General features: G+C 33.3%; 1 protein-coding gene across 2 annotated transcripts in view; it reads right to left on the bottom strand.

Annotated features, from left to right (window-relative positions):
• The window catches only part of LOC145670236 (nose resistant to fluoxetine protein 6-like), a 158032-nt gene that overhangs the window by 43664 nt on the left and 98427 nt on the right, over positions 1-15941 (bottom strand). Inside the window, exons 6-8 of one of the 2 annotated variants that reach the window (XM_081738632.1) lie at positions 11345-11544; positions 10123-10283; positions 8127-8295 (exon numbers count right to left, since the gene is read on the bottom strand). In XM_081738632.1, coding sequence (XP_081594758.1) covers positions 8127-8295; positions 10123-10283; positions 11345-11544 — 530 coding nt within the window. Of the gene's footprint in view, positions 1-8126; positions 8296-10122; positions 10284-11344; positions 11548-15941 lie in introns of both variants that reach the window. The other variant, XM_081738631.1, reaches the window with a different exon arrangement.

A 15941-nucleotide genomic window follows, 5' to 3' on the forward strand; every position in this document is an offset into this window, starting at 1 on the left:
ACCAAAGACGAGAGCATTAGCGACTACGCTACGCGGGACCACTTTAACACTACCAGTAGATCACGAAAAGAGCTAATGCTTCAACCACATCTAGGAACAGTACAAGACAATAGCAAACGAACTTTATAATATCAAAAATTGTGGTTGATTTGATTCCTCTTCAATATATACTTTTAAAACTCTTCTGTTGAATCATGAAACTAATTTCCTAAATTTCCTTAACACGGTTTCTCAACATGGAAGTCGCGACCCCTAATTGGGTCGCGAGAGGGTTTTATAGGGGTCGCGAAGATAAGTGAAAGAGATAAATATAATTAGGGTGTTAATACAGGATATTACTCAAAGTCGTGGCCTCTCCAAAATTAAAATACTCATTAACTTTTTTAAACAACTGTCCATTTTTTTTTTTTTTTTTAGAAATTACTTTATTCTTTTGTCATATGACCAAACATTAAGGGAGTTATGAAGTTATAAAATTTTCAAACAGCCTCCATTTTGAAATAGTATGACGGATCGGATTCGATATTTCTAATATCAATGAACTGACCAAATTTGATTTTAACCCATTCGCTTTTAGGAAAATTATTGTATCCACTATATATTAGAAATGGATTCTACTGTATTATAGAAATGGATGAATATCATGAGATCTCCGCAATAGGTATATTAAAAATCCGACACGAGCTTATTACAAATCAGAAATGAGAGAAGAGAATATAGTCTAATAAAATGGATGGTCGTGATTGGAATTAAGTTAAGAACCAATGCCTTAGAAGGAAAATCTGATGAATTGAGTAAATAACTGGGTAGATGAATACGAACTTAAATATTCTTGTCTAGATCAGTACTACAGCGCAGTATCGTCATTTCAAATTTTGTTAGGGGTTGGAGGAACAAGATTATACACCGACATAAGGTTTTATGTTTTTTTTTATTAGTATAGTAAAATGACATTTATTAAAAAGCATGTCTTTCTGAAACTCAAGGGAGGACAATTGCCTCTTGCTACCCTACCCAGATGACGCCTTTGTTATAGCATAAATGTAAATAAGCAGCAGATAATGTTACCTCTTCAGGGGTCGTCTGTTATGTCATTTAAGATTGGAAAAATTTCATATCTTTGTAAGGTTTCCTACGTTTTTATAATTTTGGACATAAATGATCAAACACCATCGGGTAAGTATTTGAAACTCCTCCCTCGAATCAGGTCTTATCTTGTGACAAAAATTGACTATAAAATGAAAAGAAACACGAGAATATGAAACTAAATTTGTTCGAAAAAAAAAATTGTCGCTCCTCAAAACCTTCTCGCGGGACACTGGCTCATGTTGGCCCATGTATAAATATGATCTTATCTATACCTGTATGTTACCATAATGTGATGCCGACCTACGTCGATGTGTATAATGGAGTGTGTGTGAAATATAAATATGCTAACGAAATATTATATTGGGTTGATGCATAAGTTCGTGCGGATCTTATATTCTATATTTTATTTTTATTCTGCTGTTCTGTTAATTCAAATACAAATACAACATAGATATAACATTAACATATTCTATGAGTGTAACAATACATTGCATACATTTTACTATCACTCACACTCCTTGTTCTCCTGCAGAATTCTGAAATCATCACATCACTGCTTGAAACGAGAATTCTCCGGTCTGGTTCTCGAAACAAGTAGTCCCCTATTTATTCAGACCCACTTCGCACACTATATGAGCGATTAAGGAAAGTAAGGAAATTGAACAGGAAGAAGAAGAAATGTATTTGTATTCAGGGCCGTCGCGTAGGTTGTAAGCGCTTGGGCGAGAATTTCCAGCCACCACCCTTCCCCAGTGTGTTACGAAAAACAACCAGAATTTATTCTGTACTCCTAGATTTAAATATGGAATGTAAGATCATAATGTAAGATAAAAGAAGTTGGTATTATGTCAATTTTTTTTTTTTAAAGTGAATGGCTTTTGTTGTTAAAACATAAAAGTTAATGAAAACATGGTTCTGAATTACAAAAGTTAATGAAAACATAGTTTTGAATTATTGAAATCGAGTGCTATTCTTTTTTATTTTGAACTTGATACACATCAACATAATAAAAGCAGTGAACATATAAATAATTTATTTAATTTATTTATTTAAAGAAAGAAGAAAATGTAATATATTGGGCGTATCAAATATATTAAAGAATATGCATAAAAATACATAAACATATTAAATTATAAACTAACAATATACAAATGGACTAAATTAAAAGGATAAGGAAAAATTAACTGCTACAGAAATTAACAAGTAAATTTCCTACTAGTAACTGCTATTACTTCTCCAAAGGAAATCGGACTTCCTAGATTCCCTTTATTAATAGAGTTTAACGTACCCTGCACTCAGAAATGACAGGACTTCGGACTTCCAGAAGTCATGTCTATCTTCCGGTGTCGGGTAAATTAATTCAATGCACTTATTTCTATATTGCGATTTTTTTTTATTTCTTATGCAAAGAATAAAGAAAAGATAGAAAATGGCTCACATAAGCAAATGTTTGTGTGTGAGTCTGATTCTCGTGTTTTATTTATTTATTTTTTTATCGTAACAAATGAGGTTGTAAATTAACGATACAAATGTTAAATTTCAAGGTAAAAACTCTTCTCAGAGAGGGGTGGAGAGAATTCCAGTTGAATAATCTTGGTGGTTTACGTTATTGGTCATTTTCAAGTTCAATGCTCTATCAGGAGTCCCTCTAGGATCTAATCTAGGTCCCCTGTTGTTTCTTCTTGTTATTAATGATATTTCTCTGTGTATTAAAACTTATCAAGTTCTTATTGGCGACGATCTCAAATTATACTCCAAAGTAAGATCAACTGATGACTGCATAAAACTTCAACAGGATCTACAGAGAGTTCAAATATGGTGTGGTGAGAATAAATTATCCTGAATGTGTTCAAATGTAAATCTGTATCTTTCACGAAGAAAGAAAATCCAATTAACTTTACCTATACAATATATAGGTTTAAGTGGCACTTTCTTGTCTACCCCAAATACTATCAAAGATCTATAAGTTATATTTGATAGCAAATTAATATTTGCTCAACACGTTGACGCAATAAGGAGTAGTGCATATAGAAACCTAGCTTTAATTTATAGGATAGGGCAGGATTTCTACAAAAAATCAACATTTATAAGGTTATATTTTTCGTATGTGAGGTCAAAATTAGTAATGAAAATGAAATCTTTGAGTTTTACGTCCCACGATTATGCCGGTTAGGCTAAAGGAGACGGTGATGATGAGTAATGAATGAAATGGTAGAATGAAGAAAGTGGGAGGAAACGGGAGAACCCCGAGAAAACCCACGCACAAGGTGTTTGTCCACCACAAAGTTCACTTGGTATGGGCTGGGATCGAACCCGGGACCCCAAGCACCAGAGGTGAATGCTCTACCACTGAGCCACCGCGGCCCCAGATCAAAATTAGAGTACTGCTGTACTGTTTTGACACCAAATGTCACTAATACATTGATGCAATAGAAAATATACAGTTTAAATTCTTAAAAATGCTTGCATAAAGAAAACAGGTTTCTACTCACAGTATGTCCCCTGTGAAGACTGAGTAACCAATTTTAGTTTTCAAACATTGGAAAAAGGAAGATGAGTGTTTGGGAGGTAAAATTGACTGTCCAGAATTAGTTTCAGAAGTATTATTACGTGTTCCAATATGTAAGAATAGAACAGCAAACACTGGGACATTCTATTGTAAAAAAGCAAGAACTAACATATTACGTAAGTCTCCTGTATGGAGAATATGTGCTTCATATAACGAAATGATTAGATTTCATGTAGTAGATGTATTTAGTATGTCCGAAAACAAGTTCAAAACAATTGTCAGGCCATAACTTCTACATAATTAAAATACTTATTTGGTATGTATAGTAATTTATGTATAATAGTGTATGTCAGATAACTATGTACACGACACTATAAGTGGGCATTAAGCCTGTTTTGTTGTCCATATGAAACAAATAAATTTTACTTAGCCGTAGCCCGGATCATTATTAAAATATCTCAATCATCATTATTTAAAAAAAAAATCATTTACCAACATAATCTGAATTCCATGAATTTTCTTGATTTGTTGTTCCGGCGCCCCCCTGGTCGCGGGGCCCGGGGCGATTGCCCCGGTCGCCCCGCCCACTCCACAGTCCAGTTTGTATTACCAAAATTGCCTTACGTTTGAATTAAATAAAGGTTCAGTGAAATTTTAGAAACGTACTAAGCTACTAAACGTTAGTACCATTCTCGATGGTGAGATGTCACTACAGTTCCTACCAGTGTATGCTGACATCTCGTGAGAGCATTTTTAACTAGATGAGGCCAGCACTATTGGCACAGATTCAAGATGAAAACTGAAAAGAATAGTTTTGAAAATAGCAAATCGTTAAATTTATTATTATTATTATTATTATTATTATTATTATTATTATTATTATTATTATTATTATTATTATTATTTATGTTCTTATACGATATCTGGATTACGATTACCATTAATGTGGGCTCCAAACCACGTCCGAGGCCTTAAATCAGGTGCTGTTAGTGGCAGAGATGCTTTCAGATTATTTCGGATCCAAGAAGTAGTTCACATCTCACCTTAAGTTTAACCAAATAGGTCGTGCTTGGTATAGTTTTCTGATATAAAAGGATAGTAAGCTCCAACCAAAATACATAGATAATTAGAGTTAATGTATCACAAATATTGTGTGAAATTTATAGTTTTACGTTCCACGGCTATACCCTTCAGGATAATTAGAGCACTTAATGGGTAGACCCTCTAGTGGACGGTGACGAGCTTCACCATCCAGTTTGCACATTTAGCTGCGGAGAATATATTTTTGAGATATACATACTTTATTGCAAATGTCATTTACACCCCTTTGCTTCTCGCTGCCTCATTTCGAGAGCCGCAACCTGCCACCGAAAGCCACATGAAGGGCCTGCAGAACAAGAAAAAGACGTGATTTACATGTGGAAATCACGTGAAAAAGACGTGATTTACACGTCATTTTATGACGTGTAAAAGACGTCATAAAAATCACGTCATATTGCCGGATAGTTTCACATGGAAAAGACGTGTAAATCACGTCCTGTTCGGTATATTTTACGGTGTTTTACACCACAAAACACACTTGTTTTCGACGTTAGTTTGCTGCTTGGAAAACGGAACGGAGGAAATGGGAAGATCCTGAGAAAACTCGCGGACACGATGTTGTTCACCACAAACTCATATGACCTGGAATCGAACCAGAAACCCTTACATCAGAATTGAGAACTCTACCACTGAGCCACCCTGTTCTCTGTCCCAATTATTGTATAATCCTTTTTCTTCTTTCAAAACACATTTAACTTTTATAAGCTAGTCAATTTCCAATGGAAACTAAAGGTGGCCAATTATAACATGTTCTACTTTTTTCTTTTTCTTTTCTTTTTCTTTCTTTTTTTTAAAATGCTACTGGAGAGTTACTCGTATTTGGTACAAGGCTGCATTCCTTTGTCACATACTCGTGCTGCTAAGGTTTGGATATAACGTAACAATTGTAACTGAGATGTCACGAATATTGTTGGCCGCTAAATATTTCGTCCTCATCTTTGAAACGGAAAGAGACACTAGGCAAAGGTGTGAAAATGTTGTGTTAGTTAGTAATTATTCGTGAAAAACTAGGTTTGTGGTAAGCTGATAATTGAGCCAGTTCATTGTTGGCGCATGCTAATGTTGATGTATATACTTATTTTGTTGTAGTCATACATTTAAAAAAGTTACTTTTGTTTCACCTTGTGAAACTGTGGTAAACTTTAAACTATGCATTTTCTGTACTGAAACCATATACATATATATATATATATATATATATATATATATATATATATATATATAGATAGATAGATAGATAGATAGATAGATAGATAGATAGATATAGATAGATAGATAGATAGATAGATAGATAGATAGATAGATAGATAGATAGATAGATAGATAGATAGATAGATAGATAGATAGATAGATAGATAGATAGATAGATAGATAGATAGAACCTATTCTTCAGACACTGATTCCATATCAAAACTAGTTTCTCGCTAATTTCCGCGTCCAAATAGACTGATAAGATTAGAGATAGAACCTGTTCTTTGGACACTGAATTTATATCAAACCCAGTTTCTTGCCAACTTCTGCTTGAAAATAGACTGATAAGATTAGAGATAGAACCTGTTCTTCAGACAGTGAATCCATATCGAAACTAGTTTCTCACTATTTCTTACAAATATTACTCATGTAATAATCAATATTGGTAATTGTAGGTACTACTTCTGGTTTCAGTAGAAGAATTAGGACTGAGATGAATCTTATTCATGGTACATACACTGAATCCATATTGATAATTTTGGAGAAAGTTCTAGACCGTCCGCTAAATATATAGGGTAACTTCGGCAAATAACGCCAGTCGGGTAATAACGCCATTTAAAGCTTTCCACAGTGCTAGCATAAACACGTGGTTCGTAAGGTGACCGCTTATGAGTGTGTGATAAACAACGATGTCTGTTGTCTTTGTAGACACAAAGACTAGAGGTCAGCCAAGCGTCAGTAAAGAGAAACCGGTGAACAAATGTTGACGTGACAGCCGAGGAGCAGAGGAAACAGCTCGCAAATTTTTAGTGTGTCAAACTAGGTAAGTGAATTGTTTGGGTAAAAGTGAGATTTTACTCTTACTAAAGGTATGCGTTGATAGGGCCGTACTTGCATAATATTATGACATAGATAAAATATGCAGGACCGCTATTCTTGGTATAGAAATAATGGCCAAAACAAAGCCTATTGTTTCTGAAAATAACGCCACTATCGCGTCGGGAAATAACGCCACTCTATCTAATCGCTAATCGAAACTAATACTGGTGTTAAGTTTCTTTTTCTTTGTCGTAGTGGTAGAGCCGGAAAAGTCTAGTTTTATGCTTTCATGGCAAGACACTCAAATATCGTGTGCAGAAAGGAGGAGAATTTGAGCTATGGTAAACTCATGCGTTTTAACAGAACTATGTGAACGAATTGTATACGCTATTGGGAAATACACTTGATGCTATGAACCTTTTGTGACAATCCTGAACTTATTTACAATGTAGATTAAATGCAGGGCTATAACTAACGTACAACAGTAGCCTAAAAATGTTGGCACAGAAAGGGAGCAAGCGAGTACTTAATGCTACACCGACTTATGCCGACCTATTCGCAAGAGCTGGCCCTTTCACTTCTTCCGGCACGAAGTAACAAGCATCCTCTGGAAAGACGAAGGATGGAAATATGCTCCGTGGGGACTGTGGAGGATATTACTATGATCTCAGGGGGGTCTTAAATGTGGATTCAATGTATTAAATGCAAGATTTGGATTTACGAATTATGTGATTCTGACAGCATTATTAAATGTCGCTTCTGAACATTTTGTGACGCTGGTTGTGCATTGTTGTCTGGCTCCGATGAGTAGTGCTCCATATAACTGCAGCTGTTATGTTAAGAGGTTCGCAATCATCACAAGAGTTACCGGTTAATGACATGTACGATGACTATAAGTTTTGTGTACCAGCAAAGCAGGTAGCACATAGCACATTGCCAAGAATATTGTTTAGTTGTGTTCAGAATGTATTTCGTTACGATTCCAACACCTTTCCGTTGTTGTAAAGCAAGTGGCGTTATTTGCCGACACGTCTGGTAATAACGCCATCTCATACTCACTCCGATTCTCAGTGCATTGTGGTCGACATTGTATATGTAGGATCTTTGTTTTCTCATTGCATTATAGCGGAGGGTTCACTGCATCTTCCATATAATTTGCACGGTTTTAGATATAAAAACACTTGAACACCAGAACAATATGTTGAATTGGTGGCGTTGTTTGCCGAAGTTATCCTATATACATTCTACCTGCAACTGAAAACATTTTTCAGAAAGTACGAAAATACTAACAATTAGAATATGAGAAAATATGTGTATAAATTATTGGGAGAATCTAAGAAGCAAGTAAATCTATGGATAATACAAATTTACTCGAAAATGACTAAAATACAACAGAATGAATACTTTCTTCACTTACCATGTTCTCAAATCCAAAGTAATTATGAATATACAATAAGTTCTTCCACATAGACTCCTGGCAAACGTCTGAGTAATGTCTCACAACTAAATTCCATTGTGGTCCAGAACCAAAGAAATTGACTAGATACGTTGAAAATAAAATTACGGCTAGAAGATTGGGAGTCAATCTGTAAAATGTCAGAACCAAATCTTATTAATACGTTTTTTTTAAAAACATGTTTATTATTTAAAAAAGAATGCGTTAATATTCTCCACATACGTTCTGAGTAAGTATTATAATTCTCTATCTCTACTTAAACTCTACTGAATAGCTCTCTCGTAGCTATAGCCCCATACGTAGTGTACGTGCTTTTGGTGAGGGAGACCCAGGTTCAACTCTCGCTGAAAGGTCATGTGCTTCGGATCCCACCTTAAGTTGTCGGTTCACTTTCTAGAAAAAAGTAATCTTGATATTCGTATTAATATCTTGATCTTTATACTATCTGAAAGAATTATACATATTCTTTGAAGTTATGAAAAACAACAAAAGTTCCTTTGCAAAGATAATTTAGAAGACATTAAAATGACTGACGTCCCTCGCCAATAATTCTTTTGTAAAAATGTTAATAATAATATTAATATTAATAATAATAATATTAATAATAATAATAATAATAATAATAATAATAATAATAATTATTATTATTATTATTATTATTATTATTATTATTATTATTATTATTATTATTATTATTATTATTATTATTATTATTATTATTATTTCCCTATTATGAAAATTCTTCGCAACACATCTATCATTTTCACAGCAAAATTTCTTGATTATGAGCATTTTGGGGGGCACGGTGGCTCAGGGGTAAAGCGGTTATCACTATCGCGTGGGGGTTGGGCTCGATCATGGGGCAAGAACGTTTGTAGTGGACAATATCGTGAATTTTCTCGGGGTACTCCCTTTTCATCCCACAATTTTATTTCAGGAAATCTTCCATCATCATTTACTTGCCTTAATCATCTGTCAACCTTAGCCACGGTCATAACGTGGGATGTTAAACTGAAATATTTCATTTCATTTTACGTATAAGCATGCTTCATTTTCACCACTCCAGAGTTATTAAGAGTCTGCCTTACTAAAAATAATACAAAATTTACCATTTTTCTTTTGCTTGTTTATTCATAAGTGAAAGGAGATAACAAAATGCAACTTACCACAACTATAGATAATGGTATTCTATAACAGAAAATATGAATCTGAAGAATGTTCAGTGTTGCTATCTATAGAAATTACAGTGTTGCCGGAATAACAAGTCCCCTAAAATCTAAGTTAAGGCAGCGACTAGAAGAACGATCTCAACTGCATTTGATTACGTATCATGTTGTTTTGGTTTGCTGTGAACTACTTTTTAAATAACGTTATTATTTAATTTTAATAACTGTAAGTTAAAACTATTTTGTTTATTACAAACTAAATACAACTATTATTTAAAAAGTAGTAAATTCACCGAAGCTCTTCACTGACTTCTATCCTTAGCCAATTGGATCCAGTTTCTACTTTGAAATCCTATTTCTGCAAAATCCGTCTAAATATTGTCCTCCCATTGGCGCCTAGGTCTTCCTAAAGGTCGTTTTCCGATTGGATTTTCAGTTAAAGCTTTAAAAGCGTTCTACGTTTTTCCATTCTGGCTACATGACCTATTCAATTGGAACTTGATGAGCCTAACAAATGTTTGGTAAACGGTATAAATTATGCAGTTCCTCGTTATGAAGATTTTGCTACTCCCCGCTGCCGTTCCTCTTAGAACCGAATATTCGTCTCAGGATCTTGTTTTCAACACTTTCATTCTGCCTTCTTCCCTCAGAGTAACGAGAATTTCGCAACCATACAGCAAAAGAAGCATGATTATCGTTTTATGTAACGAAAAGTGAAACTCTAAACAAATCAATAAACAAAATTTCTAGGTGTGTCCGGTGTAAAAATAAAAAAACGTTAGATTGATTACCTGATGAAACGACATGTAAGTTTATTTAAGAAGTTAATACTTTTCTTCTTATCCAATTCGCTAGTAAAATTGTAGGCCGTAAGGAGACCACTCAACATAATGAAAGATTCTGTATACAGTATTGCAGTCCTAAATAGTGAAGTCCATCCTCCTGACGATATCTGAAACATAAAATACAATACCATTACAATAATATCGTGTTCATAAGCTGCATAATTTTAAACGTAAAATCAAAATTGCGGGATGTGGCCCATTGAATCGAATAAAAACACAGTGTGCTATTGTTAGAAAACAGTACTTATATTTGAAGTAAGAAGCACTATTAAATTTTTAAAAATACTTTGAGAGTCATCTAGGAAAAGAGACATGAACTACGTGCTAATTTGGCAATTGTGCACTTGTCGTAAGTTATGAACAACGTGTTGATGTATACGTTGCAGGATATTTAAGAAGTATTCTTTTCATGCGTGTTTGCGGCAAATCTTAGGTTATGATAAAAATTTGACTTATATAAATTTCGATTTGTTCAAAGAACCCTGGAATGATTTATTTATTGACATAAATGCAGGACTGTCAGTGCTTTACATGTTCAAAAAAAGTCAAGCTCGATTTCTTCAGATGGTTTGCAAAATATAGCTAAAACAATTGAATGTTTATGCAAAGAGATTCAAATAAACTTACACGTTATAACCGATTACCGATATAACCCCCTTGACAGAGATGGGTCAATGTCCCATTCATAAAGATAGGCATTGTGTAATAAGTTTATCACAGTTGTTTTTCCTTGACAGAGAAATTGATGGTTATTTTGTTTTTTCATAAATAATTCTTGAATTTGAAACAAGTGAAATAGTAATTTTCATTGAGTATGTGGCTACGTATAGGTATTTCGTTAACAATTCGGCTCTCAATTATTATTAATATAAGACAAGTACAAGTTCTGTACGTTGAAGGACGTCCCTATTCGGGCGCCATTATGATGCAGATTTACTCCACTGGATTCTTCTAAAAACAGTACAGGATTCGAGTCGCTATTTTGACCCCATTCATAATAGGAATAGCACTAGTTCCCGAACAGTCTTAATTTTTGCAAATGTAAAATTTTAAAAACCTTATATTAATCCCTGGTTTTGTGGATTCTCTGTTGTATACAAGATTTTTTATTGACTTCTAAAATTCAAAGACATTATATTTTAGTAAGGAATACTCAGAATTAACATACCTCTGCCATTTCAGTTCTGTTGACGAAAGGATGAAAGAAAACGGCCATTAACTTGTGACACAATAAAAGTGCAATGGCGCTTAAACCTCGTATTCCATGAAGACATTTTATTTCATCTTTGGATGTTCTTGTATTAAGCAAAGTTTCCACGTTCCGTTGAAGCGAAAATGCATTCGAGAGACATCTGCCTTTAGCTTCTGCTACTAAAAATAATAAATCCGAGTAAGGTAGATTATTTTACGTAGTTTTCACATACATGTTTATATTGTAGTATATCAAATTTTATTGTAATTGTTGTTATTGTAAATTATTGAAAATACTTAAACTTCCGTAAAAATCTATGTAAACAATTCAAAGATGGCTTAAATATAAAATATTAACTGTCTAAATTGAATAAATTAAATCAGGGTTGTTTCCAGGATCTAATCCGCTTCTTCAAAATAAGGTCACAACTTATTTTATTCTGTCAAACATACACACGGAACTTCCAAACAAAAAAAATGAAAGGCATGCGGATTGCATTCAGCAGTTTTATATATAAAAAGTACACACATACGTTCCCTCAACAAACATTTCAAATCTATACTTGAATTCTAAACTTGTCATTCCCCTAAAAGTTACGTAAGCTACAAAGGAGACGGAGCCTACGACGTTTTACTTCAGCTACGACAAAAATCACAATGTAAGTGCCGTTTCATATTAACCTCTTCTAATAGTTTCAAATTCCTTGCTTCGTATCTCAAGCACAACCTTTATACATGTTATAAAAGCAAATAATAAAATTAAAATATCTTGATCAGTCAATTATAATTATAACATTACAATTATAACATATCTTTATCATCAGTGTCTGACGAGTCATGTACTTCAGAGTTATTCGGTTTCTCGGGGAGGGAGCGGAACAGGATACAGGAGGCTGTATAAAAGTGGAGCCATCGACAATAGCATGTCGGGACTCGTTTCGATGGGTCCGCTATGCAGAAATATCAGATGGGACTGTGGTCAGTTGGTTCCTTCCAAATTCATGGTATTGCAGCATAAGACAGACATAGCCGTTCAGTGTTTTCAGATGGGAAGTAATTGAAAACGAACTTCAAATACCTCAGAAATTACATAGTTCATACAGGTAAGTTTAAGCACATTTTTTCGTCTATACGTCACAAAAATCAAAGTTTATTTAAAATATAGAATTTCAGTTTTCTTTGACCACAGGCTGTTAGAAAATAACAATTAGACTTCAAGGACCAAATGTATGTTACATAGTGTTATCAGTTTCATATTCTCTTCTATTCATATTTGTCTCTGACTCTCACAATATTCTGTAAAAAATTAACATAAAATTTAAATATACTGAGAACCTACAATCAAAAGTTCGATTCTCAGTTTACGCTCCAGCATTAAATATTCTTCACAGATTGACAATATAAAATGTCTTATTGGTTTACTACACATTGATGAGTTGCCTTTAAAATTTCCGATACTTATAAGTATCGGAACTTGCCAAAAATTAAATTTGAGGATGACCCAATATATCATCTTAACACGTTGAAACTTATGGACAAGTCATAGTCCAAGGTTATTGGTGTAAAATTTTAGGACTTCGAATCTACCAATTGATATAACATAATAACAACTCCACACTTTGAATTTTGGTCACAACTCATAGTGTATGATCATTGGTGGAAAGTTATCTTTGTTGAAATCCGATTGGTTGATTCCTACCTCTAGGTTCAAACTTTGGGATTAAAACACGATACGTAATGATTGTGGCTCGTTGATATATGTTAACAATTTCACACTTTGAATCTTAGAACTGCAGTAACGACTCATAGGCTAAGGTTGTTGGTTAAAAAAAAAAAATCTTGGTGGAATATCTACTTTTTTCTAAAATGTTTTGAAAATGTCTTGTTTAAATTTTTCGATCACTGTTTCGAAACTTTTTGTTTTAGTTTGAAAAGTTTTGAACCTAAGTATTGTAGTTCTGACACACAGCCTAAAGTGTTTGATTGAAAAGTTTAGGAGTTGAAACCTGATGGATAATTATTAAAACTTACTGATATACAGCAACAATTTCACACTTTGAATTTAAGGATTTATATTCGCGACTCATACTCTTAGATCATAGATGTACTTGAATAATTGAAAGCCAATTATTTGTTAATCGAATAATTGAAAACGGAATAAAGTTTGACGATTCACAGTGAAACGTTTTTTATCACAATATTTTTGCTTCTTACTATTTGTTTTACTACAGAATAAAGTAGAGCTTTTTTAAAGTGAAAGGTTCTGTGGCACCTGGTAGGTAATTATTAAAACCGACTGATATGAAACAACAATTTCTCACTTTTGAAGTTTGATAGAATAACTTTCCATCTACTCATAGTCTAAGGTCATTGGTGAAAAGTTATTCTTCATGCAACCTGATTGGCTGATCACTTTCACTGATCAAAATTTCATTTCAAAGTTTTTTTTTTTTTTTTTTTTTTGCTCAAAAGTTTCGATGGTTTCAATTTTTTTAATTTTTACTTTGAGAATTATTAGTTTAATTTTTTTGGTTTGAAGATGTTTAATTTGAAAATTTAATTTGAAATTTCCAGTTTGAAAGTTTTTAGTATGAAAATTTTGTTTTATTTTTGTGTTTGATCATCTTTGTTACATTTGTTTTACTAAATGTTTTATTTTGAAAATTGTTTGCTATAATTGAAAAGCTTTAAAGTTTTAAAAAATAGTTCTAAAATGTTGTTTAAAATTTCACAATCTAAACATTTATATATCACTGAGCAAAAATTACTAAACCACAATAACACACTGAGCAAGGCTATGAGATAATATGTGGAAAAAAAACAATCACGTAACAGTTTTAACACAATAACTGTGTCCTCATCAGACTTCCACTTCTTCTCAAGAGTAAATAAAATAAGCCAATAGCCAATCACGTGGCAATACTAATATTTTGTAATTGTTTAACCGTAGAAATGGGTAAGCAGGATAACCCAAATTTACAAAGTTATATATTTGAGTCGTAGAGAACGTTTACTAATTTTGTTTATTGACAATTCCCAAATTTAAGAGGTATGTACACCTCCAAAATTTTGAAAGGGAGCATCAATGCATCCATGTCTTATGAAAAGAAAATGGACTAACTGTACTTAAATATACAATCATATAACCTTATAATGCGTTCAAGGCTCACCAAAGAGCATAAATTAGGACAATAACCAACCACATCGTGAACACGTGGAAATACTAATATTTGGCAATTATTTACCCACAGAAGGGAATAAACAGGACCATCCAAATTTACAGTGATATATTTGAGTCCTAGAAAATATTTATCAAATTTTGATTTTAAATATCCCCAAATTTAAGGAGTGGTCCTAGGTATCCTACCCAAAATTTAAGAGGGGTGCGTCAATATATCAATGTATTATAAAAGATAATGAACCCCTGTACACATACTTATAGTGTAACCATATAAGATAATTAACTCTCACCAAAGAGTATAAAATAGGTCAAAAAACCTCCACATTTGTGAACTTTTGTCAACTTTGTACCCATGAAAGTGAACGAGATGGATTATCCAAGACTACAGTGGTGCATATTTGATTCCTAGAAAACATTTACCAAATTTTGATGTTTGACAATTCCAAATTTAAGGGGTGATCCTAGGTACCCATCCTAAAATTTAAGAGGGTTGAAGAGAATCCAATGTAATCTTGTCTTATGAAAGAGAATGAACCCCTATATTCACTCATGCATCCAGATAAAGTAACAAGGCCTCATCACATTGGATAAAATAGGTCAAAACCTCCAAAATTTACATTGTTGGCATTTTTTTAAACCATGAAAGGGATTTTTTAAACCAAACTTATAGAAGTACACACCCGGTCTTATACTACTGTATCAAATTTTTAAATTTGGTAATTTTCAAAATGTAGGAGATCGGCCAAGGGACCGTTACCAAAATTAAGAGGGCATTAACCCATATGATGTGATATCATGTGATCAGGTAACGTGACATCTCTCAGCCAATCAGAGAAACGTTAAGCCAAGTGACATCAGTAGGCCTACTATTCTGGTTCGATCCCTGTGCACTTTGTGGTGGACAAAGTGTGCATTGATTTTCTCAGAATTCTCTCGTTCCCTCCAATTCACTTCATTCTAGTATTTCAATCATTCTCATCATTACGGTCTTCTTTTAACCTACACAGTATAACGGTGGAATGTAAACCTGTAAGATTTAATTTTTATTTTAAAGTGATAGAAATTCTTACATCTTTCAAAGATTATAACAAAGGAAAAAAAGATATAAAGAGATTGTCGGTTTACAAAAGTTTTTTTTTATCAATTCTTTTACAGAAAGATAAATACATTAACGAAAAAAACAATCTACGCCAGGCTCTTTCAACTTACTTCATTTCACGACTCCACTTTTATAACATCTTCTTACCAACGATCTCAATAAGTAATTTCAGTTTATAATATCCTCTTTGATATTTACTGCTTATAGCTTACAGTAGGATATTTGTGTAATCCTTACGCATATCCACAATTCTGCTAAGAATAACGAAGGATTCGAAACGAGATCAATCTTTTT

Source organism: Thermobia domestica, chromosome 14 (assembly GCF_964235325.1).
Source record: "Thermobia domestica chromosome 14, izTheDome1.hap1.1, whole genome shotgun sequence".
Classification (NCBI taxonomy): domain Eukaryota; kingdom Metazoa; phylum Arthropoda; class Insecta; order Zygentoma; family Lepismatidae; genus Thermobia; species Thermobia domestica.